This window comes from Pelodiscus sinensis, chromosome 17 (assembly GCF_052426305.1).
Source record: "Pelodiscus sinensis isolate ZL-2025 chromosome 17, ASM5242630v1, whole genome shotgun sequence".
Lineage (NCBI taxonomy): Eukaryota > Metazoa > Chordata > Testudines > Trionychidae > Pelodiscus > Pelodiscus sinensis.
In genome coordinates this window covers 11,511,133-11,536,609 of record NC_143068.1, presented here as the reverse complement: position 1 = coordinate 11,536,609, position 25,477 = coordinate 11,511,133, and the positions used below count along the sequence as shown (strand labels likewise).

Genomic DNA, 25,477 nt, shown 5'->3' with positions numbered 1-25,477 from the left:
ACAATTGTCCTATGACTTCTAGTCTAAATTACCAGGTATGAGGAACTTTTAAAATTCTGAGTATTTTCAAATGAGATAGAATCAGAGTTGGAGCCTGTTATGGCTTTATAATTAGGAGATAACAGTCTAGGATTATGAGCAAGGTAATTTTCAGATAAGACTGACAAAGGGAAATATTTACATAAGAAAATTAGTGGCAAGGTTCAAAAGGTAAGAAAGGCATGAAAATACCTTTTTTTGTCTTTTAATAGAATACTATCACTCTTCTACAATGAGCTGCATGAGCGGAATTTAAAATCCAAGGAACATACATCTAAAATAAAAAGTTTAAAAAAATCAGTAGGTTTATTGTAGGTCTCAAAGGAGCACAGTATGAATAAATGGAATGCCTACATGTATACAGAATAACCCATGATTTGAATTAAAAAGCATCTAAACAATTGGATTTCATTCATCATGATGTTTTCTTCTGTTTTTTCTTTTCATTTTCTTCCTTTTCTTTTTCAATTTCAGCAACATACTTCTCAATTTCTTCAGGACTTAAAATCTTAAAAAAAAAGAAAAACATAAGTGAACCTTAAGATATCAATAGAAACTTAGTTTGAATGTGAAAGATCTACTTTTGATAAGAAAATTAATTTAATACTGTAATATCGTGCAGGGGCAAATGTCTATCTGTAAGCAAACACAAATACACTTGAACCTCTTTAATCTGGCAATTTTGGGAAACAGACTATACCAGATTATGGAATTTTCCAGATCATGAGTGTTTGCTTGCCAGAATAAAAGGTAAACAAAAACTACCTTTTAGGGAGGATGCAGGAGTACACTAGGGACACAGGGCCTCGGGCAGAGTGGAGGAGCATGCTGGGACTGGGCAGGAGGGGAAAGAAGAAAGGAGGTTTACCTGGCTCTGCACCCCTGCTGCTCTCATGAACTGCACCCCACTGTTATGGGAGCAATGAGGGAGAAGCTAGGGGTGGAGGAATGTGCAGAGCTGCTTCCTCTCCCCCCTCTACTTCCTGCCAGGGTCCAAACTGTGATGTTCCTGGATCAGGGACAGCTGGATTAAGGAGGTTCAAGTATACGCTGAACAGTTTTGGAAGCTTCTTTTGCCTTAGTAATAGTTAAATATAATTCTGCATCTGCCTCAATGTAGAGCTACAGTACAAATCAATGGGAATTCTACATAGACAGCAGTATGGAGACCAAGAGAAACAAGCATCAGATGAAATGCTTACCTTGAGTGGCTGATCTCTTCTCATAACTGCCAGCTCAATGTTTTTCCCACCTGACTGTACAACCTGAAGTAGTCAAAGATGAAAGGTTTAGAATAAGAAATCTTATGCCATAGATCAATTCTAATTAAAACTCCCTAAGAGAGTCACAGATGGGAACTTTACATTTCTCTTTCCATTAACTCAGGATGCATATTTCATTACAAATATTAGCACTGCAAGATAAGCCTCTTCACTCTAATGGACTCAACTTTAATTCAGTGCATAGACAATGTATACAATGACTGAACTGTAGGATTATTCATTTACTTCAAATTCTAAGTCATGCTTACAAAATAATATAAGTAAGCAAGCAAGCATGGCTTAAGTATTTTCAGAATGAATGTATGTGCCAATGTTCAAAGCTTAAGTCTGATTTTTTAAAAAATTATTCACAAGAAAGCTAGCAGATTCTTGCATATAAAGAATCCTGGTAAAAATAGGCTGTTTAAGAAGGGTTTGCAAATCAGTCCCATAGCTCAGTATCTAATGGCCTCAGAGTATAATGGAGAATACAATTTTTGATAAAAGTCATCCATAACCTCTAGAATTTATGGTGAATTAACTGGGTAGACTTGAGCAACAGCAACACCCACCCACAAAACTGTCAGCAGACTGAATCACACTTACTTCAAGAAGAGCCTTGATGACAAGTTTAATGGTCAGGTCATCTGTTTCAATGGCTTCATCAGTATAGTTTTTCTCCAAGAATTCACGTACAGACTTGGCTCCCCTCCCAATGGCATTAGCCTGGAATAATTTTAGGAAAGGATGGGTGTAAATGTTGGGGTTTTTAAAAGACTACTTCATAGAGAAAGTACAAACATAAAATGATGCAAATACGCAACGGACCACATATCCTGTTGTGTATATAATGATCTCAAGACAGGATTAATAGCCATTCAGCATCCTACTTGATATCCTAGGAGCTGCTAGCTCTACTAAATATTGATCACAACTTCCAAATCTCAACTTTTAGAGTAAAAAATATGAAAATCAAAATGTTTTTACATTTTAATATGGGTATTAACATGCACAGGATATAGCTAGTGCTAAAGGGTGATTTTTCCTGAAATTCAGGCAAAAGATACTATATGAACTGTAAAATTTGTATCAAATGAAACACTTATTAGAAGGGAGTATTCAAAACTTCTCTTTGCCTTGACCACATTTTAATATACATACTGTCTAATGGATATTTTCTTTACCGTTTATAGTCATGCAACTTGTCTATCATATTTGTACTCACCAAACATCTGCTATATTTGTTGCTGTCACTTAAAACTTTTTTGCAGCTGGTTAATTAAAACCATGTCAACAGACAGCTCTCCATTGGCAGACCACATAGTATAAGAACTACAAAATCCATCTTGCAGCAAGATATGATTTTCCTGAGAGGTTAAATTAGCTGCTGAATGATATTTCATTTAATCTCCACCAGGAGGCAGAGTCAACTCACCTTCCAAGCATGGTAAGTGCCAGATGGGTCAGTCTGATAGAGCCTGGGTGTTCCATCGAAGTCAAATCCCACAATAAGGGCAGATATCCCAAAAGGTCTGCGGCCATTACTTTGAGTATAACGCTGATGAAAATCAAGATAACTTATTTCAGAGACTTCTCTACAAGCATATGGATTTCTGAAGTAGCAGTCGTACAAAAGTGGCAATATAGAAAGTTTATCATAAGTATTTCCTATCATTTGCAACTGACTCTTTCTTCCCTTGTTGTGGTTTCAAGATAATATTTCTTGTACTGCAGGTCACGCATAAATTAAAGCATATAAAAGGATGGTTACAAAATAAATAGCTTTTCTTAGTTACTTCTGAATTAGCTACCATCACCTTTAATAAAAAAAAAAAAAAAAGGTAAAATCACCATTTTTGCTAAAATATTCAGAGGTATCTAGGAAATTAACTTGTGTAAATTAATTACATGTGATAGTCACAGAGGCCTAACAAATACCAAAAACCAATGTTAGCAATCTGTACTGTCATGAAGGCTTAGAAAATCCATTAAAAAAATCCAAGAGACATACAGGTAAAGATGAAACATAATTCTCACAGAATAGTAACTGTTGAGTTAAATCCAATAAATGCCAAGGTCCCAAGTCTCTCAGAATTTAGATACTTTGTGATGAGAAGCAGGCATTTTGGCAGCAATTTGGGACATAAGGAATATAGAATCAGAAGTGTTGCTTTTAAGTTTTTAAAAGATTTGTGTACATCATATAAAAAATAATTTCAGGGGATATTTATTTTACTGCAGGAGAATAAAGTCTGAAAAAAACTTTCATGGAAAGAATACATGTGTTTTGCCATTCCAATACATAACAAAACTTGTGCTAAAGACTGACCATGCATAAATTGCTAATTAGTAGAGATTACTGAGTTTAATGCATTTGAAAGATAATAAAAATGCACCATGGAATATAGTGTCTATTTTGATGCTGTAATTTAAAATTAATACAAATTCCTAGTGTACTAAGACATTTTTATAAAATGTGTAATGAGGTCTCACTTACCATATTCTGCTAGTAAATACTAGGCAAGCAGGAGAAACCAATATGTGTGAAATGAAGTTTGTAGATGAGCACATTTCTATTGTTAGTCTACAATATCTTTGAGAGAATTTGTGTATCAGTTTTTTTGTTCAAGAACTCCTCCCAAACAGTAAGAGTTTGGACCACCAAATATGGTAAGCAGCTTCCACTTATACCTTAAAGCAAGGTCAGGATTTGGTTGCACCAGGACAATGGGATATATGTAGAATGTGACTATTTCTTGTCAAAGGGAAAGAGAGGGATGTGATAGCAGGGACAGTTATACTCCAGAATGACCAGAGGAGGCAGTAAGTATATGGGACAGTTATACTGCACAATGACCATGGGGGGCAGCAAGCAAGCGTGCCCTCGCCACCCTAGACCAATTCTGAGGAACAACACCTCTAGTGGGAGGGGCAGCGCAGCCCCTGCTGCCCCAGGGAGCAGCAGCTGGCTGATCCCACCCCCTGCCCTGAGCCCATCACCCCCTGCCCAAATTCCTGCACCCTACCTCCTCCCTTGTTCCCCCTCATATTTCCCAACCCCCTGCTCTGACTTCTGCACCCCCCTATGCCCTGTGCTGACTCTAGCACTCCTGTTTCCACATCCCTAAGCCCCTGCCCTGAAGGACCCAAGCAATGCTGAGTAAAACTTCGAATACAAAAGAAGTGCAATAATGATGTCCCAGTAAACATTAAGTTTCTGAATTTCCCCATATTTGGGAGATGCCAATGACATACCCTGTATCTTCCCTCTGTCTGATGCTACAGTAGCATCAATATCCAACAAAGAGATTCTACTGAGTTATCTGGCTTTTCACTAGTGTAAAAGTAGAATTTGGCCCAAAGTTAGGTTTTATTTGCCCAACAAAAGGAGAAAGACAACTGATACCTGTTTCAGGCTAGCGATGTAACGTGTGATGTATTCCACGGTGACAGGATCCTCCACAGTAAGTCTATGGCTTTGACACTCTACACGAGCCCTATTTATAACGATTCTGGCATCAGCTGTGAGTCCTACAATGATAATATGATACACTATGTGTTCAAATGCGTACTTAGCACCAGACAGATGAAAACAGACAGTAGGGATGTTAGAGTGTAGTTATTTACAAAATTAACTGATAAGCCTGGGCTTATCAGATAAACCTAAGGACTAGACGCACCCCCTTGCCCGCCTGCTACCTTTGTATCAGAGGCAACGGGGGAGGAAGGCAGGAGCTGGTGTTTGGAAGGAGCCAGCTTAAAAGCTGGTACCCAGGAGCACCAGCTCCCAACGGAGCCACCTGTCTTCCTCCCTCCCAGCACTGCTGCCTCTGTATCCGGCACAGCAGCGAAAGGGAGGAGCAGGGGGTGGGAGGGAGGAGAGGCAGAAGAAAATATGCGCAGGGAGCCAGCTGGACAGCCACTTGGCCCCCCTTTGCTGCCTCCCAGAGGCAGAAATGCAGGGTGGGGGAGGAGAGGCGGGAGCCGGCTTAAAAGCGGAAGCACTGACTCACAAGTTTACAAGCTAAGCTCTATACTGCAGAGCCTGCAGCACAGGTAACCGTGTAACTGCTAAGATTCTTAGCGGCTACATGGTCACCTTTTTAAATGGCTTTTTACATCCCTAGTTAATATATATTTTGTCCATTTTATGGATGACTAGATTATTTTCTCTGTATCTCCATTTATTCCCCTCCCTTCAGCCACAATGCACATTTCTGCTAAAGCTGGAATTAATACACAGGAATTCCCAATTTCCAGCCTCATGTTTAATTCATTGCATCACACACGGTCCTAACATAAGGACATTTTCTTTATTAAATTGCTGGTTCTATAGAATAACCTTTAGGCATTTTAATCTAAGGAAATAAGTAAGTACCAAAAAATAACCCTTCTTCCTCTCCCCACCACCAGTTGTCCAAAGCAATTTGGTTTTCAATGTTCATAAATCCTATGCAATATCACAATCCTCCAAAAACTACTTTTTAATTCCAAAGTCTGTTCTCAGCTTAATATATGAGCATTTAATCAACTGTTAGACACTGCATACCTGCAAAAGCCATGCAGACATTGTCATCAAGTGCGCAGATCTTCCTCACAGTTCTTTCATCCTGAAGTTTTGCCACAGATTTCTTTTCCACACCAAGAACAACAATCTCTTTTCCTCGCACTCCAACCTTTAAATGCATTCAAAACCCATGACAGATAAAATACACCCAACAGACCTATAAGAGGTATAGACTTTCCTTAAAAAAATACAAAAGTATTAATTCCATTTGAAGCATCAAATGCTTTGCTTCATGGTGTACTCTGTTGGAAATAAACTGATGTAAAACAGAAGAAATCACAGAATAATAGAATACTAGAACTGGAAGTGACCTCAAGAGGTTATCAAGTCCAGTCCCCTGACCTCACTGCAGGAACAAGTGTCATCCCTGACAGACATTTGTCTAACCTGCTCTTAAATATCACCAATGATGGAAATTCCACAACCTCCCTAGGCAATTTATTCCAGTGCTTAACCACCGTGACAGCTAGAAAGTTTTTCCTAATGTCCAACTTAAACCCCCCTTGCTGCAATTTTAAGCCCATTGCTTCTTCTCCTATCATCAGATGTTAAAAAGAATACCTTTTCTCCTCTTCCCTTTAACACCTTTTTAGGTATTTGAAAGCTGCTATCATGTCCCCTCTCGGTCTTCTCTTTTCCAAACTAAACAGTCTTCCCTCATAGGTCATGTTTTCTAGACCTTTAATCATTTTCATTGCCTCTTCTCTGGATCTTCTCTAATTTGTCCACTTTTTTCCTGATATGTAGTGACCAGAAATGAACATAATACTCCAGCTGAGGCCTAATCAGCGCAGAGTAGAACAGAGGAATTACTTCTTGTGTCTTAGTCACAATACTCCTGTTACCATTGCAAAAAACAAGTATCATTCTGGGATGCACTGGTTAGCCTGTGATTCACTAAGACCCCTAGACCTCTTTTTGCAGTATTCCTTCCTAGACTTTTCCATTTGTACGTGTGAAACTGTTCCTCACTAAGACTACATCTACACTACAGGCTTCTTGTGCAAGAAGCTTTTTGCAGAAGAGATGCAAAAGCGCATCAGAAAAGTGATGCGCTTTTGTGCAAGAGGGCATTCAGACTGCATGGACGCTCTCACAAGAAAGCTCTGCTTGCCATTAACAGAATGGCCACTCAGGGCACCTGTGCTTCTTTTGAAAGGCTGTTTTTGTGCAAAAAAACCATTTCCCGTCACACACACATTTTTGCGCAAGAGCTCTTGCACAAAAAGGCTTATTCCTCATAGAAAGAGGAATACCTATACCGCAAAAAAACCCCTCTTCTGTCAATTCACTGTAAATTTTCCTGCACAAAAACTCTGCAGTGTAGACATAACCTCAGTGGATACTTTGCATTTGGCCTTATTGAACTTCATCCTATTTACTTCAGACCATTTCTCCAGTTTGTCCAGATCATTTTAAAATATGATCCTATTTTCCAAAGCACTTGCAACATCTCCCAGCTTGGTATCATCTGGAAATTTCAACTAATCCCTGCAAACCCCCACTTGGTGTGCCCTTCCAACATAACCATTCTCAGAATAGTTATCCAAGCTGTTATGCATCCATCTTACAACGTAGATGAGACTACTGTATTTCCCTAGTTTACTGATAAGACCACCTACATACCAGGAAGTATAAAAACAGGCACATATACCAGCAAGTGCGGGGCTTTATCATGAGTATGCCACAGAATAATTCTCTCTAGGCATATATTAGTGCTTGTAACATAGTTGAACTTTATACTTAATTCCAAGCTGAATACTTATTATGGTACTAAGTCAAAGCCAAATCAGACTGTTTAATAGTCCATAGTCCTAAGCATAAATGTAGCCCATCCATTCATTGCTTCCTCTGAATATCAACTTTCAGATCATCCTATACACTCCTTCCCTCACCTTGCCTTTCCTGAAGTTAAGAAAACAGCTTTAAAAAAAAATCATAGTCCCACTGCTTTTCATATACAGGACTGGAAAATGTGGTTCTTCCTTGGCAGTTTGATTTATGATGTTCCAGCAGTTGTTCCAACTTACCATATTAGCCAAGATTACATTACTTTTTAAAATTCTCCCTTGGGTTTGAAATTTGTTATGGTTATCCCAAAGGCAAATATTTTAGAAAGTGATCAAGATTTTCCAGCTGTTATGTTACTGGGGAGTTAAAAAGAGATGCAGTTTTTCAGCATTGTCATTTGTTAAACAATAACCCACAAAGTTGGAAAAACTACATTAAGTAATTAACTTCAGAGGGGTAGCCGAGTTAGTCTGTAACAGGAAAAACTTAAAAAAACAACAAATAGTCTGGTAGTACTTTAAAGACTAACAAAACACGTAGATGATATCATGAGCCATCTGAAGAAGTGGTCTGTGCCCACAAAAAGCTCATTTTATTAGTCTTTAAAGAGCTACCAGACTATATGTTGTTTTTAAAGTTTTTATTAAGTAAGTAAACACTCACTTCTGTACACTCAGAGGGGACATTTTACACTTAAGTCACTACTGCCCTGCATTTTGTGAAGTGAAATAGCTCCACAAGTTTCAGGTCTCTGGTGAATCAGGCCATTAATTTTTTTCTACTTCTGTCACCCTGAAAAATTTTAAACACACCTCCTTCCCCAGATGTAATCTCCCCCCCCCCCCCCATTTAGTTTTGCAGAAAATTGTGTGTAGCCAAAAAGACAATGCAGGAACTGTTAGAACTCATTTCTCCACATCCCATTTGCCTCAATGACTTTTAATTATCTACAAGTTTATAGCCATATTACTGCCAACTACAACTATTCAAGAAGAGCCCTAGTGTATTTAAAATAGGTTTGGCATCAAATAATTTTTTAAATGCAGATTATCTACTTTTCCAAAAAAGCCCAAATTTTTAATGCACCTGTAAAATGCCAAACATATATTACTGTATAGGTTACTATTATGCACCGAGGCAAAATCAAACACATTTGGGATTAATTTTAGAAGAAATTTTAGAAATATCTCTTTTCTATAATTTCCAGTTTGTAAACAGATATCACCACAAATTTGTATTCTCCCGATTTTACAATGACTGTCTATGCTACTTGAAAGTAGGTATTATCTCCATCTTAGAAATAAGGAAATGGAGTCAGGGATATAAAGTTGTATGCTGCAAGCCCCATGGCAAGTGAGCAGCACAGAAACAATTAATGAGACCATGCTTTAAAGTGTCCCTACCCTTTGTTTGCAGGAAACTGGGAATGGGTGCCAAAATATGGATCACATGAGGATTATCTGTTCATTCACTCTGAAGCATCTCATTGGCCACAGTCAGAAGACAAGACACTAGCCTACATGGACCATTGCTCTGACCTAGAATGGCTATTACATTTTACATTTTTGGTCTTGGAGGTAGGGAGCTATCTTCTAATACCATAGAGGTGTAGCTGTGTTAATCTGTAACTTTAAAAACGAATAGCCCCCCACTATAGAAAGGATGTGGGCACATTGGAGAGGGTCCAGGGGAGGCCAATCAAAATGATTTGGGGGCTGGACCACATCACCTACGAAGAGAGGCTGAGGGATTTGGGTTTGTGTAGCCTGCAGAAGAGACGATTGAGGGGGAATTTGATAGCAGCCTTCACCTTTCTGACAGGAGGTTCCAAAGAGAATGAAGAGAGGCTGTTCTCAATAGTGAGAACAAGGAGCAATGGTCTCAAGTTACAGTAGAGGAGGTCTAGGTTGGATATTAGGAAAAAACTATTTCACTAGAGGATGGTGAAGCACTGGAAAGGGTTGCCTATGGAAGTGGTGGAATCTCCATCCTTAGAGGTTTTTAAGTCTCTGCTTGACAAAGCCCTGGCTGGGTTGATTTAGTTGGGCTTGGCCCTGCCTTGGGCAGGGGGCTGGACTTGATGGCTCCTGAGGTCTCTTCCATCCCTAGGATTTTAGTTCTGTGTCACCTCAGAGACTAATCAAAATATACAGTGTCCTGAGCTTCTATGGGCAAAACCCACTTCATCACATGATCAGTTAAGCTGTGGGGTCTTCCCAAGACAAGGGGCTCGGTTCTGGCTCACTGCCAGGGGTGCTCCCTCCTCAGGTACCCCCCCAGCAACTCTCCACAGGCCCGTCCTCTGCTGTCCCCAGCCTCCCCCACTTCCCCAGGCACGCGCCCACCTGTCCACAGGCCCCTTCCCCCACCTGTCCCAGCCCTCCCCCCACCCGTCCACAGGCCCCTTCCCCCACCTGTCCCAGCCCTCCCCCCACCCGTCCACAGGCCCCTTCCCCCACCTGCCCTCCCCCCACCCGTCCACAGGCCCCTTCCCCAGCCCGCAGGCCCTCCTGCCCCAGCCCCTTCTCCCCAGCTCCCTCCCCGGCCCCTCCCCCCACCGCCCTCGCCTCAGGAGCGGCGGCCATTCCCTGCGGCGCGCGCGGCCCGCGCCCGGCGCTCACTCACCGCGGTGGAGCCCTTCTTCACCGCCTCCTGCGCGTACTCCACCTGGAAGAGGTGGCCGTCGGGCGAGAAGACGGTGATGGCCCGGTCGTAGCTCATGGCTCCGCCGCTCTGCCGGGGCCCAGCGACCTGCACGCACCGGAACCCGCCGCCTCCCTCAGAACTGCACACTCATCCCCCGCCCTGCGCCGCTTCCGGAGCCTTGCCATTCACAGCGCACGCCGAAGGCGGCCCTTACGCCAACTGTGTAGGTGGGTCTTCATCCTGACGTACGCATTGGGCCAGAGAATCGCAGGCCACCCGGAACGCCAGGCAGCTTATCTACGCCTTTGGCGTACCAAGCTGTTGCCTGCCTTCCGTACGCATTTAGCGTAGGCACGGTAGCGTATCACGGTGTCTGCTTCCACACGCGCTTGGCGTAGCTCTCGTCTTTGCCTACGCCTTTGACGCACTGGGCCGCTCTTGGCAAAGGCAGAAAGATGCTGTTCGCCTGCGACAGGAAACCCAGCAGCAGGGATGCACCATGTGCAGATCAAAGGGGAGGTGGGGAAGGAGGGGAGGACCACTCCGTTGGCTTTATCCCTCCTCCCCAAATCTCAGCAGCTGGCTCCCCACCTTGCATTGGGATCAGAGGCATCAGGGCGAGGGTGGTGCATGCAGGCTCTTGGTGCAGTGCCCCTGGCTCGTTGCAGGGCACAGATTGTACCATCTGCGCCGGCTCCCCTCCCCATGCACTGCGGAGAATCTTTGCACAGCAATAGCAGCCAGATAATAACAATATTATTAGAGCCTAGGAGCATTATATTATAGACACATTTAAAAAAAACCCACCATGTCGGTTGCCTTTGCTTCTGCTCGCCCGAGAGGCAAAGGGGAGGTCACCCAGCAAACTATCCAGAAGGTAAAAAGCATGCTTTTATACAGACAAGAAATGTTATTTGTATATTCCTTCTATGGTGCTGTGGCTGGGAAGATGGCTTAATTCTAAAGTAATCATGAAAACTAGTGAATTTACAAGGGTTGGGAAGATGGACAGCTGGAGGGAGGAGGAGGAGGAGGTGGAACAAAGCAAAGGTGTTCAGAACACTGCAAAGAGAGGGAGAGGGAGAAGGAAAGCTCCAGAGAAGGATCCGCAGAATAGAAAATTCACTGCTCACTGTCTTACGTGTTTGTAAAGAACAAAATGCCAGGGATACATTTCAAAATTGTAAGCTGGGATCTGCACATTTTGGACAGCATATCAGCCCTTAACAAATCGTTGCAGGATTTTAATCTTTTAAAATATGGAAAGAGATGCTGAAGTGTGGCAATAAAGGTGCTCATAGCTATCTCCAAAGGTGTTTTTTTTAAAAAAAAAAGGAATTGTAGTTGTTCGTGTATAATGTTTAAAAGGCAAATGTTTTACATTGAAAGGATTTTCTCTGAAGACTCAGCTGTCCTCGGTTTTGTCTGAAGGCCAAAGCTGAGTCTGGAAGTTATGATGGGTATTTGTAAGAAAATAAGAGAAGGGTGGGGAGATACATACTTGCCCTCACTCCCCTCCTATCCTCCAGGAGTGAGATACCTGTGAGATAACTGTAAATAATGGAAGAGGTGTGGAGATGTCAATAAGCAATGCATCTATGCCCTTGATCTGTTTTACTTAGTACCTGTAATTTCTAGTTCCACTGTGTATTTTATGTCATGTTTGCTCTGCCTTAGAAATTCTCGCTATCCAGGAGTTTGTCTAGTCAGTGCAGTGGAACTAAGGAATAAAGGTCTCATATGGCCTGTTTGTAAATTATAATGGAGAACACAAACAGCAGGGATGGGGAACCTCAGGCCCAGGGTCTGGATGCTGGCCCCTGGCTTGCCTAGATCCGGCCCCTGACACTGAGGGTTCCCCTCCTAGCACTGGGGAGCCTGTGCCTACTGAAGGACTGAAGCACACCAAATCTACTACCTGGGCTCCACTAGGCTCTGGTATGTGAAGGGAATGTGAGGAGTGTCTTTGTCCTTCTCAGTCAGGGCCATGTCAGTGAGGGTTTGGGGGTTTTTTGGGTTTCCCACTTGTGTGCGGCCCCAACTGATCTTCCTGTGGGTCAGCAGCCCCCAACCCAAAAAACGTTCCCCACCTTGACATACACGCACAAAAGGTGTCAGTGGTAAGAGAGTAATCAGTTGCTCATCAGCATTTCTTCCAGAGTGAAGCCATTATCTATTACCAGTTTTATGAATTATATGAGAATTTATCTAAAGGGAGAATATGATCAAAGTAAAGAAGAATTAAGGCATGACAAACAACCTTCAAGAGAGTTAAGAGCCTGATGTACATCTGTAAATACTAGAAAAGTCAATCTGCAATTCATCCTCTTGTGTCTTGGTCTTGCAGCACATGTGGTATTGTGGTCATACCTATTTACTTTTAAATGCTGAAATATTTAGGCACCCGTAGTTAAGGATGGAATTATATCCTTAACTTTGGATGTTTGTGTATTTAATATAGACTTTCAAAATTCATTTCATGTAGTCTTTTAAAATCACTTTTGATTAATTTCCATTAAAAAGAACAGCAAAATAATGTTCTTAATTCTCTCAATTTTCAAGACAATATCTTGAACTGAAAAGAACTGAAATCTGTTTCTGTACAAATATAAAAATATTTCCTCTATTAGGTACATTTGGTGACTTGTTATTTTAGGATTTCTTATGACTGCTGAGCTGTTGAAGTGTTCATGAACATAAATGGAAATTTTTGTCTGCAAACAAGTACATAACTCAGTGAGCTTTGTAATCATAGATCAGAAGTTGGGCTCAAAACTAATTGTGGGACACTTACTTTGGAAATCCACAACAGTGTTCTCTTTAGGAGCCAAAACTGTATATCAGTTAATTAAAAAAAATTCACAAAAATGCATAATTTTTACTTGTATATTTAAATACACACACAACTAATTTTTATTACAGGCAGTCCCCGTACGCGGATCCGACATGTCGGATCCGCAGTTACGAATGGGGTTTGCTCCGCGGCTTTGCTCCCTGGTCTGCTGGAGACGGGGAGCAAAGCCGGGGAGCATGCGGACAGCCCAGACGCGCCGCGGCTGTCCCGCGGCCGGCGTCCTCAGAGGCTTTGCTCCCCGTCTCCCTGGTCTGCTGGTCTCCAGCAGACCAGGGAGACGTGGAGCAAAGCCGCGGAAGACCCGAGTGGCGGGACCGCGGTGTGTCTTGGTCTGCCGCCCGCGTCTCCCTGGTCTGCTGGGGGGGGGGGGAGGACTAGTACCCCCCCCCCAGCAGACCAGGCTTTTCTCCGGACGCCTGTGGTAGAGCAGCTGGGGGCGCTGCCGGTTGGTCCCGCAGCGCCTCTCTGGGCGCTACTGGACCAACCCGGCAGCACCCCAGCTGCTCTGCTCCAGGCGTCCTGATTCAGCCGCTGCTGGTCAGTTTCAGCAGCGGCTGAATCGGGATGCCTGGGGCAGAGCAGCTGGGGTGCTGCTGGGTTGGTCCAGTAGCGCCGAGGAGCGGCACTACTGGAGCAACCCAGCAGCACCCCAGCTGCTCTGCCCCAGGCATCCCCAAGTCAGCCGCTGCTGAAACTGACCAGCGCTGACTACAGGAAGCCCGAGGCAGAGTTGCTCTGCCCCGGGCTTCCTGGAATCAGCCGCTGATCAGTTTCACCAGCAGCTGACTTGGGGATGCCTGGGTTTCTTAAGTTGAATCTGTATGGAACTGGCATCCAGATTCAGCCTGTTGAAACTGATCAGAGGCTGATTCCAGGAAGCCCGGGGCAGAGCAACTCTGCCTCGGGCTTCCTGTAGTCAGCCGCTGGTCAGTTTCAGCAGCGGCTGAATCTGGACGCCAGTTCCGACTTACATACAGATTCAACTTAAGAACAAACCTACAGTCCCTATCTTGTACGTAACCCGGGGACTGCCTGTATACATGTTACTAACTCAATTTCAACGGTTCCCTCAAAGCCTTTACTATTCCAATACTACATTATTTACACAAAACTTCCCTTGAAGAAAGTGTGAGATTTTGAACCTCTAGGACTGCAGAATTGGCAATTGTGTACTTATCATTAGCTCATGTGCAGGACATGGCATTGGTGTTGACCTTATATGTACTCCCGTGTCAGTGACTAGAACCTTGTCCTTTTTTAACATAGTATCAGGATACCAGAACTATTCTCTGTTCTTTTTGCAATGAACAAAATCCAAAGAGCCCTTCTATTAGTGCAGCAACCTTTTGCATTGACATCAAAGTGCCAGTACTGGTTATGAACACACATCCAAAAGTGAGACTTGATCTCTAAGCCTGCTTTCTTAGATCAGCTGAGACATTTATTAGTGATACTTTAAAAAAATTTTCTAGAAGTTTATAAAATAATGAATGCTTTTCAACAAGTTACCATTTCCATTCTGTTCTGCAGAGCTCTGTTCTCTGTTTTCTACCAATTCTGCCCTGGGAATTTCTGTTGGTATCATAAATGCACAATATGAAACTAAGAGCTTCATGGTGAATCTGACCGAAGTATTTTGTTCTTAAAGATTAAGAACATAAGAATGGCCGTATTGGGTCAGACCAAAGGTCCATCTGGCCAGCACCAGGTGCCCCAGGGGGTGGACCGAAGACAATGATATTTGTCTCCTGCCATCCTTCTCCTGCCTCTGACAAACAGAGGCCAGGGATACCATTTCTATCCCCTGGCTAATAGCCTTTTGTGGACCTAACCTCCATGAAATTATCTAGCTTCTCTTTAAACTCTGTTATAATCCTAGCCTTCATAGCCTCCTCTGGCAAGGAGTTTCACAGGCTGACTATGCGCTGTGTGAAGAAAAACTTTCTTTTATTAGTTTTAAACTTGCTACCCATTAACTTCATTTGGTGTCCTCTAGTTCTTGTATTATGGGAACTAATAAATAACTTTTCTTTAGTCGCTCTCTCCACACCACTGGGCCAAATCCAGATTCCAGACTAGAAAACATAAAGGAGAAATATGAATTGTGTCTGCCATGACTCTGACACTCCTCCCATTACCTTCCAAGAGATAGGTACAACATGAAGATCTGTCGCATCAGGATAAAACAGAACTTTCATTCCTCAAAACCTGCATGACAGGAGTCTCAGAGGGTTGTGTACCCTAGCAGGCAGGGTGTGATCTGCAAGTACATCCCCATGCCTGGTAATCACCGCCCTGCCCCATTCTGTATGCACAAATACAGAGCTAGAGAAATCTTGAGCGGTGTGTGGAGTAACTGTCAGCTATAGGGATGCTAAATTGTGTGTCATCAGCTAAATGAGTAGTCGATGGAATTTCCATTGACTACTCGATTAGTTGATAAGGGAGGAAACTGCAGAGCCACAGTGGGGTTAGACCTGGGAGCTAGCCCTGCTGCATCTCTGCCTTTTAAATGTATTAAGAGCTTCTTAATATATTTAAAAGGCAGAGGCATAGCGGGGTGATGGGCACAAGCCAGGAATCAGCTGATTCCTGACACGTGCCCTGTCCCCTGCTGTGCCTCTGCCTGCCCTGTCCCCCCAGACAGTGCTGGGGGGAAGCAGCTTTTAAACTGGCTCCCCCCAGCATCAGCCCCTGCTCTCCCCACTCACTGCCTCTCTCTGATAGAGGCAGCAAGGGGGGTGGGGAAGCAACTAATTATGTCACTGCTCAACTACCCGATAAGCATAAGTTTATCAGGTAGTCAACTAGTTGCTTACATTCCTAGCTGGCTACAATAAAGGCATATGATAATGCTGCTTTTGCCAATTTTTCCATATTCGGGCCTTCGATTGTATGTCAATTTGTCAAGAATCATTCCTTAAATAGAACAAGCAGTTGTATGGATGAATTAATATTTTTTGAGTGGGAAATATTGAATGTTTCCTATTTCTTGATGATGAAGTAAATTTAAAAAAAAAAAAAAACAGGCACAATCCTGCAAGTACTTAATACCAGGAGTGGAACTTACAATCATGGACATCTTCATGATTGACTTTAATGGGACTAGTCATAGTATAGCTCAGTGGTTTTCAAACTTTTTTACTCGCAATCCAGTTGAAGAAAATTGTTGATGTCCATGGCCCAGCGTAATTACATCTTTTTACTAGAGTGCAGGGTCCAGGGTGGAGCTGCAGAAGTGAGGGATTGAGAGAATGGGAGGGGTAGGGGGGAGAATAAAGGCTTTGCCTGGTGGTGTGGGCTCTAGGATGGGGCCAGAGATCATGGGTTTGGAGTGAAGACTGAGAGGAGGAGAGGGGTTCAGTATGTAGGCAAGGTCTCTTGGCTGGGGCATGGGAGTGGGTTAGGGGAGAAGGGGACGGGGTTTCTGAGTTTGGAGGGGCTCATGGTTGGGACAGGAGATTGTTGGGGCATAGGCTTACCTCCGGCAGCTCCTGGTCAGTGTTGCAGTGGGATGGTAAGGCAGGCTTCCTGCCTGTCCTGACATGGAGGACCGCACTGCACCCTGGAAGTGACCAGCAGCAGGTCTTGCTCCACAGGCTGCCACTGCCCCAAGCTCTGGCTCCACTCATCCATTGGCCGGTTCCCAGTATATCGCCAGGCATTGCTGAGTAAAGTGGATGGAGCCCATTTTAGGTTTGCTTTGAAATGGGATTAGCTTCATTTTTTGGCTTGTTTTCCTTTTTTATCTTGTGAGAGTTGGCTGCTTGCCTCCACGTAGGAGCTAGACCTGCTGCTGCCCGCTTCCAGGGCACAGCACAATCCATAGTGTCAGGACAAGCAGGAAGCTGGCCTTAGCACCGCCACTGGTCACCTGGTCACACTACAACAAGGCAACCCACTGCCTGACTTTCTGAGAGCCAGTACTGGGTCAGGACCCATACTTTGAAAATCGCTGGTATAGACTATGCTTGATAAGTAAGGTGTGGATCCTCAAAGGCAGTGAGTGGTGTCCAACAAATTCTGTAGTGGCTACTGCTATAGTAAATTAGCCATACTCAACCAGCCCAATAGCCACATTGTTCAAGCCAACTCGCCACACTTAACTGGCAAATAACCACATGCAGCTAGTGGCTAGCGTGTTGGACATCACAGCTCAAAGGTATTTAGCTGCCTAACTGCAACTGATTTCAGTGGGAGTTAGGCAACTAAATACTTTGAGAATCTGGGCCTAAGTTGTTTGTCGGATCAGACCCTAGCTTTGTAAATATTGCCTTTGTTACTCTTTTATTTCTCCATTCTTTCACTTTATAAATTTCACTACAAATTATCAAGGAAATAATAAAAAATGCTATGACAGACCCTGACCTCACTAAGAAATTAGTGGAAAACAAAATAATTATCCTTTAAACCATTTTAAAATAAACAAAATGTTAGTTTTAGGTAATGTAGCTTATGTGGGGAGGTGGACTAGCCAGTGGTTTGAGCATTGCCCTGCTAAACCCAGGGTTGTGAGCTCAATCCTTGATGGGGCAAATCTATCAGGGATGGTACATGGTCCTGCCATGAGGGCAGGGGACTGGATTCAATTACCTCTCAAGGTCCCATCCATCTCTATGATATATATATATATATATATATCTCTACGACGGAAAGCTCTCTCTTGCATTTTGCCCAGAAACACTCATTTTTTAAAAACAAGTAGGACACTGACTAGAGCTTGCTTAAGGTATAAACTAGTCAACTGAAGCTTTTGATCTATTCCACTGGCAGGCATCCTCTCACTCATATATGGTTACTCAAAATTTTTCTCTTTCTCAGAACAGAACGACTTCAGAGAGCAAAAATACGTGGAGAGATGTAATTCTCCTATGAATGTTGTTTTAATCTAGCCAGTGATGCAGGTTTCAAACTGTTCTTCCAAGTGCAGTACATTTCATCTGCTAGCTTCTCAATTTGTTGTACTGTAGGACTGGATACTCAGAAATTATTTTATGGGAACTTAATCTCTGTAAAAGTATGTTAACTGTCTGACAATAATACAGCTGAATTGACATTTTGTAAAGATAGTCAAGAATCAGGTGTGGATATTTAGTGGAGAAAATGTCTCTGCATGGCAACAATCTTCTGGCATTGAGGACTAACAAAATAAACCCATTGATTGTGTAGTGTTGTATGCTTTAGTTAAATCCTCTAAAAATATAACTGCTTATAAATGTAGTATAAAAATGCACTGCAAATGGCTCAACAAAGACACATGGATGAAGCTATATTTTGGCTAAATGTCTCTAAAATCCAGCACATAACTTTTAATTAGAACGGAACCATTTCATGGCTTAATGCCCATTTTGAAGTACTCTCACACTTATAACTACTTTACCAGCATGTAAGATTTTTTTACAGTAAGGAGGTGTAAAGGCTGTACTACTGGCCCCATCAAAGCTTTTTACTCAGGTTCAGAGGTTTGATTAAAATGGTATTAACCTACTCTTTGCCCTGATGATGGGCAGGGCTCATATGTCAAATAAATGGAAAAGGAAAGAGCCATATTGTACACAATTGGTAGGTAAATTACAGAGTTTCTCTGATGTTGTTGTAGAAGGATCTATTTGGGAATCGTTGTGTGAAATGTGTTCCTGAAGGAGAAATGCTTGGAGAAAATATGTAACTCTACTCAGACATATGTTGCAAGTCTATTAAAAGAATATGTATGTGAACCAATGGATTTATGATGCATAATAAAGGGAGCTCATGTGATTCTTGGTCCCAATATTAAACAGAGATTCTCATGGCTGCTCCATAAGTACTTGTGTCTCCTAGCAGATGTGCTTGCAGACCACTTCCAGTGTACAGTTGCTCATTGTAGCAAAGGTTACTTCACATGCTATACTGCGTTGTTCGAGGCCTGCTCTTTGGCCTATAGAGGACGAAAAGGCATTTTGGAGATTGGAAGGAATGAGATGTGAGACCACATGTAGATACTCTGCAAGCTGCCTAAACTTGTACCCTGGCTGATGTGCATTCTTTTGGGAATCTAGTAGTTATGTCTCTTCTAAACCAGGAGTAGCATAGGTGATTACTTTTGACAGGGCTCTGAAGTAAACATTTTTGGGTATATATGTTTCATATCCCAAGGAAATTGCATATGAAGATAAAGAGACCTCCCCATATTTAATCAAGTGGGGCCTCCTGTGTTAATTGTGACAGATTGCATAGTATACAGCTGCTGGAAAGCTGGATCAGATGGGGATCAGTCGGTAGACCTACTCAGATTAAAAGCTGAAGGGTGTGCCATGGCCTAATTACATAGCCCTTTGTGAAGTATCAGTTTAGTGATCCTTTGTGGCTTAAAGTAACAGGGGAGCACAGGGCAAACAGCTTGGGAGTCTTCTGTGCCTGGAAACTTGTTAGCGTATCCCCATTATCTGTTAAATAGGTTTATATACAAATACCTTGTGGTTTTGGTTTTGGTTTCACATCTATCAGGTTTCATTCATTTTTTGCATTTTGTAATGGTGATTAAATGCAAGAAAGGAAACTTCCCAAATTCAACAAAATGTGTGAAAATGTAAAGTTCTTGTGACACTTGCATACAGGATTTTGGAGCTCAGATTTGGAACTGTTGATTGGTGCTAAATACACTAAGTGCAGGGGAAGTACAGTCCTCCTTTTACCCAGTGTCCAGACTCTTTCTATGACATCTGCATGTCTGCCTTTTCCCTACTATTATGTAGGGATCCATAATAGCCTCCGGGGATTGCTACTGTTCAAGAAATTTTCTGGCAAACTGTAACAATATGTCTCAGTGGGCCCACATGGATGTACAATCTATGTTCTGCTAAAATTTAGGATATAATGAAAATGCATTGATAAGACATGGTTCTGGAATGCAAAGGGACATGGCATAAACGCTAATGTTGAAATTTGTTTATATTAATATGTGCATTTTATCCAACATATTTTATACTGTAAGCTTTTTGGGGTAGGCACTGTTACTGTATCTTTGTACAGCACCAAGCACAATGGGGACCTCACCTATTTGAGTCCTCAAAATGCCAACATAATATTTATGTTAAGTAATAATAATTACCTAAAATAGAAAAAATAGTATTGACATATTTACTTTACAGTATTAATTACCAGTGAGATGTAAGCCTTCAATATAGCCTTTGTGAGCTGTAATGTGTATAGAAACATTTCTAAAGTAATATAAGTTGTATTATATTTAATTTCTTATAGTCTTGTATTGCCAAAATGTCAGATTTACCTATTTTTCCTTCATTTAAAAGGAACTCAAAATTGTATATTCTGTGGGTTCTGTTTAGTGAATCTTCCATTAAAAGTGTACTCAGAAACCAGAAGAATGCACTGAGTATTTGAATAAGGGAGTTTTGTATCTTTTTTGTCAAATTTTTGTTCGGTTATTCCTATTCAAGCATAAACGATAATAATTACAGGCTAAGGTTAACACAAAAAGGACTCTTCCCCCTACCATTTTATTTTATAGTAATGTTCAATAAATAAATTTGACTTTTGGGAGTACCTGTAGTTAGAAGCTTTGATTCTGTGATAATATTCCGGTTCCTCTCTAAGACCTGTAGGCAAAAGACATGCATGAAGAACCATCAAGCTAAGAATGAGGAGAAGTGGAATATCACAGAAGGAAGAAACATATTACAAAACTTGTTGTGTTTTTAGTCTTATTGTACAGTAACGAGTATTTTAATAATTTTTCTTTTGTCCAGATGCTAGATGAAAATCACCACTTAATACAGTGTATTATGGACTATCAGAGCAAAGGCAAAACAGCAGAATGTACTCAGTGAGTATATTTACTTTGGAATATTTTGGATATTATTCCTGTCCTTACCACAAAGTGCAAGAAGAACACTCTGAACAGTGTTGCAAAACTGCCACTGACAAGAGTACTCGGAATGCTAATTTTCTAAGATGTGTCAACAAGTATACATTATTTTGGGACACTGTATTTTTTTCACATTGAATATTTTAAGCAATGCTGTTGTACAAAATATCAGGATCAATAATATACCAAAGCAAAGGTAAAATTGTGCAGAAATCAAGACAGTATGGGCACGTCTAGACTACCCTTGACTTCCGAAAGAAGATATGCAAATTCAGCGCGAATTTGCTTATCTTCTTCCGATCCCTTTTTTGGAGGAGGATTTTTTGGAAAAAAATTAAAGGCAGCCTAGATGAGGTTTTTTGCACAAACCCACCCTTTTTCGAAAGAACCCTGTAAACCTAATTTTTTGAGGAAGAAGGGTTCTTTTGAAAAAGGGGGAGTTTGCACAAAAAAATCCATCTAGACTGCTTTTTTTTCTCCCCTGAAAAACCTCCTCCAAAAAAGGGATCAGAAGAAGATGTGCAAATTTGTGTCAAATTTGCATATCTTCTTTCGGAAGCCAAGGGTAGTCTAGACGTGCCCTATTAGTGTGGTTGATAAGAGGTGAAAGATACCTTCTGAAAACAAGAAAGAAAGCTGAATATTTTGGCAGTTTTTAAAGGAAAATTTTAAAACCGACTACAGTTTGTGACTTGCACATCACTCTTCTCAGTAGAAGAGCAACACTCAGAATGAGGAAGGATAATGGCAGTTTTGATTTTTAAGAAACATGAAAAGTAAATTGAAATTTAAATATTGACCGGATCCTGCAATTATTTTGCATGCAGATTTTCCACTAAAATCAAGTATGGATCAACTGCAGGACTGGCCCCCTACGCTATAGATGAAGTAGGAAAAAGGAATTGTGAGAAATTTCGAGTTCTGCGTGAAAAACAACAGTATTTTCTTGTAGGACCTAATCCTGCACTCATGATGTGGGCAAAATGTCTAGGATTGAGCTATTATCAAATCATACCACATGTGCTGTTTTTAAAAACATGGTCAGTTAGTGTGTGAGAAAATCCTTTACCATATGAAAATGAAAGTTAAGATCTGTTTTGCTCTTAAAGGGTACATTCCTCTTATGAGGCATATACAGATAACTCCAGTTACAAAGAAGTTATGCATGTGTAGTCAGGGGAGACTGTAGTTCTGTATATAATTTGGTAAGATCTGGCATTCAAAAACAAAATGATTAGTCTTCAATAATATTCTCAACACGTCACTTACAAGGTAATTACAAGGAAGTATGAATTTAGGATTATGGCACGTTGATAATATAGTTTTGTCAGAAGGGGATTTAATTTTAGAGCTCAAAGATCTTGGCGATCCATGCCTAAAGAAACTGAATAAAGGCTTGTTAATTTCCATAAATTGTTCTTAAACATTAAATCAGTGTACATTTTTATTGTAAACATGGATTAGATTTCAGGGACAAGTCAAACCTGACCAATGAGGGGTCAAGTTGAGGGAAGGCAGGCATGGGAAAGCTGTTACTCTTTCAAAAAGAAAACTGCATAGGGAAAGGACAGAAAGGGTGTTTACCATGTTACATGATAATGATTCAAGACTTCATCACAAATCTGAATCCTTTTCTGTAGGGAGATGGGATTTACATCCTGCACTGGTATTTATTCACACAAGACCCTGACCACTAAAAATAACGTAAAGCCTTAGGAGTTTAGGCACCTCTTTTGCTCTGCTACATGTTCCTTTCCATCATTTTCATTATCATCATTTCGGGATTCATTTTGCTACTTCATTTGCACCCACCAAAAGAAAAGTTATACAGTAAAAGTTGTTACCTTTTGCTCTCATGGTGCCTCTCCAACTTCCAAAAGTTTGATTTGCCTTATAGCTCTGTGGCACAGTTTTTAATATTTTGTTTCTTGGTTCTCTCCTGCTTCACATCATGATCTTTTTAAGTTCATTAATGATTGGGAGGAAGCTTGAATGTGTCACATGGTTTCAGTTGGATGGCAGTAAGCATACAAGTTAAACTCAAAAGAGTTTCTTCTCCTGACGTTGCTTACAGGGGAAAAAGGTTTTGTTTTTTGGCGCTCCAATATGTATACTCTGTTAGGAGTGTATTGAAATAAAGAAAGAGACTAATTGTTAGAGCAGAGCAGGAGACAAAATAATCAAGACTCTAAGCTTTATTCCCATCTCTGCTGCATTGAGAGTATTTTCAAACAAGTAAGATATTAGACAAGGTAGGTATGGTAATATCCTGTATTGAGACCTGAAGAGCTCTGTGTAAGCTCAAAAGCTGGTATCTCGCTAACAGAAGTTGATTCAGTACAAAATATTTCCTCACCCTCCTGTTTTTTCTCACTGGTCACTTTACTTATTGAATTTACCCATTTGTAAAATGGTTGTTAGGTATTCTGTAACTTTCTGAAAAGAGGCAGGACATTACAGGAATGGCTGTTATTATCATTATTTATTAAGATGAGATGAAAGTTGACTAGTTTACATTTACTGATGATTTATAGATAGGGCAGAGAAGCAAAGACTGCAATGAATTCATGAAATGGGATATGTTGGTGTTGCTAGCTCTTCCCAAAGTAAGATCTATTCCTTATTTTTTAGATACCAACAAATCTTGCACAGAAACCTGGTTTACTTGGCAACAATAGCAGACTCTAACCAGAATATGCAGTCCCTGCTTCCTGCAGTAAGTACCAATACTAACATCAAATATAGTAAAAACAACCTGCAGGTAAGTGCTTTCACTGTTATATATACCCTGGACCTGTAATTTCCATTCCAATTCATCTGATGAAGTGGGTTTTATCCACAAAAGCTCATGATATAATATATTTGTTCATCTCTAAGGTGCCATGGGACTGCTTGTTGTTTTTAAAATTATAGGTTAATATAGCTACCCCTCTGAGATCAAATACAATGTTAACTATACATATGACAATTCTTTTGAATATTAATTGGTGACAAAAATCTGTTCATAGTTAGCCATTTTAATACTTTTAGAAAAAAAATTGAAAAAAGTTCTGGATTCCAATGGACAATAATAGAAAAATTACTTTATGAAAGTTTTTATTGTTTTTAAAATATCTGTTGTATTTTTTTAATCCTGCCACTTGCAGAACCAGGTGCCCAAATTACCATGAATCCAGCTGTACAGGGTTCAATAGGATCTTTTAAAAATATCTTAATCACTAAAAATTGCTTTTCTGTACTTTAAAATTCTTGATTGCATGTGCTAATATCTCAGGATCTTCTTAGACTTGAACCAAATGCACATTGGTGCTTAAATCTGCCACCATTTAAGGATTAAATGTTGCATGTTTCTTCATAAAATAGTACCTTGTTTTTTTGCAAGGCACATGCATAGTGATAAGCTAAGTGTAAAGATCTGGTCCTGTACCACTAAAGTATATACAGGTTGAACCTGTCTAGTACAGCACTACCTAGTCCGGCAGCATCTGCGATCCGGCATGATTTTAATTAGCCGGATGCCCACTTTTCATGGCTGTGGCCAAGTTTTGCATAGTCCCATGGAGTTTGTTTACAGCTAATAGTCCTGGCTCTCAGTGCTCTGTGCTGTTATTTAGCTCTAATTTACCCCTAAATGTCTTCTAAGAGTCCAGTAAGCAGAGGAAGTGTTGGTAATGCTGCTAACAATATTGACCTTCCATGGATTGGCAAATTCTCTGATTCGGCACCAATCAGGTCCTGAGGGTGCTTGCTGTACGAGAAAAATTCAACCTGTAGTAGTTCTGTCATTGACATCAGTGGGGACAGAATAATGCAAAATGCCTATTCCAGATTGAAAAATACGGTCTAAAGTTACAGGGTTTATTTCTGCAGTACTCTTGCAGGAAAAACTCCCACTGACTTCAAAGGCATTTTTGCCTGCATAGGAACTTCAGGATTGAGACCATATTTTCATATTTGAGGTCAAAAGGGACCACTGTAATCGTATAGATCTTATGCATAATAAAGGACATAGGATTTTATTAAGTAAATTTCTGTTTGAACTAGAGAACATCTTTTACAACAGCGTTTCTTAAAGTGTGTTCTGCGGCACACGGTGTGCTGCGATGCAGTCAGATGTGTGCTGCGGAGAGAACAGAAAAAATTCTACTCTCCTGCAGAGCCCGTAGACAGCTCCCACTGCGGCTGCCTCTCCTCCCACCCCAGCCTTCAGGACGGCCCCTGTCCCATGGGGCCTCCACTGCTGCGCAGCCTCTTCCACATGTGCAGGCGGCGGCTTTTACAGCGTCCGCTGCTGCTGGGAGTGGGAGGGGTGGCTGGAGCTGAGGAGGTCCGCTCCGGGACCTCTGCAGGGAACGCGGCTCAAGCTTTGCCCCCTCATCCCACCTGGGGCGCACTTGAGCTCTGCTGCCCCCCATGTGCTACTGCTCTCTCTCCCCTGCACCCCTGCCCAGCCT

At 41.5% G+C, this 25,477-nt stretch overlaps 2 protein-coding genes across 4 annotated transcripts in view; one reads left to right on the top strand and one right to left on the bottom strand.

Moving 5' to 3' along the window:
* Positions 1-321: 321 nt before the first annotated feature.
* PSMA7 (proteasome 20S subunit alpha 7) lies at positions 322-10,481 on the bottom strand. The gene is made up of 7 exons (XM_075901100.2): positions 10,285-10,481; positions 5,851-5,977; positions 4,708-4,832; positions 2,737-2,859; positions 1,908-2,027; positions 1,242-1,304; positions 322-547 (listed from the first exon to the last, which is right to left on the bottom strand). Exons 1-7 carry the CDS (start codon positions 10,378-10,380, stop codon positions 455-457), a joined length of 747 nt encoding a protein of 248 aa, XP_075757215.1. The 5' UTR covers positions 10,381-10,481; the 3' UTR covers positions 322-454.
* SS18L1 (SS18L1 subunit of BAF chromatin remodeling complex) overlaps positions 10,401-25,477 on the top strand; it is a 39,251-nt gene continuing 24,174 nt past the window's right edge. For 2 of the 3 annotated variants that reach the window (XM_025186159.3, XM_006126168.5), the window contains exons 1-3: positions 10,401-10,532; positions 20,905-20,981; positions 23,655-23,739. Coding sequence is in view for 2 of the 3 variants with exons in the window: in XM_006126168.5 (XP_006126230.1) it covers positions 20,905-20,981; positions 23,655-23,739 (162 nt within the window). In the remaining variant the exon portion in view is untranslated. Of the gene's footprint in view, positions 10,533-10,620; positions 11,183-20,904; positions 20,982-23,654; positions 23,740-25,477 lie in introns of those variants that run through there. The other variant, XM_006126167.5, reaches the window with a different exon arrangement.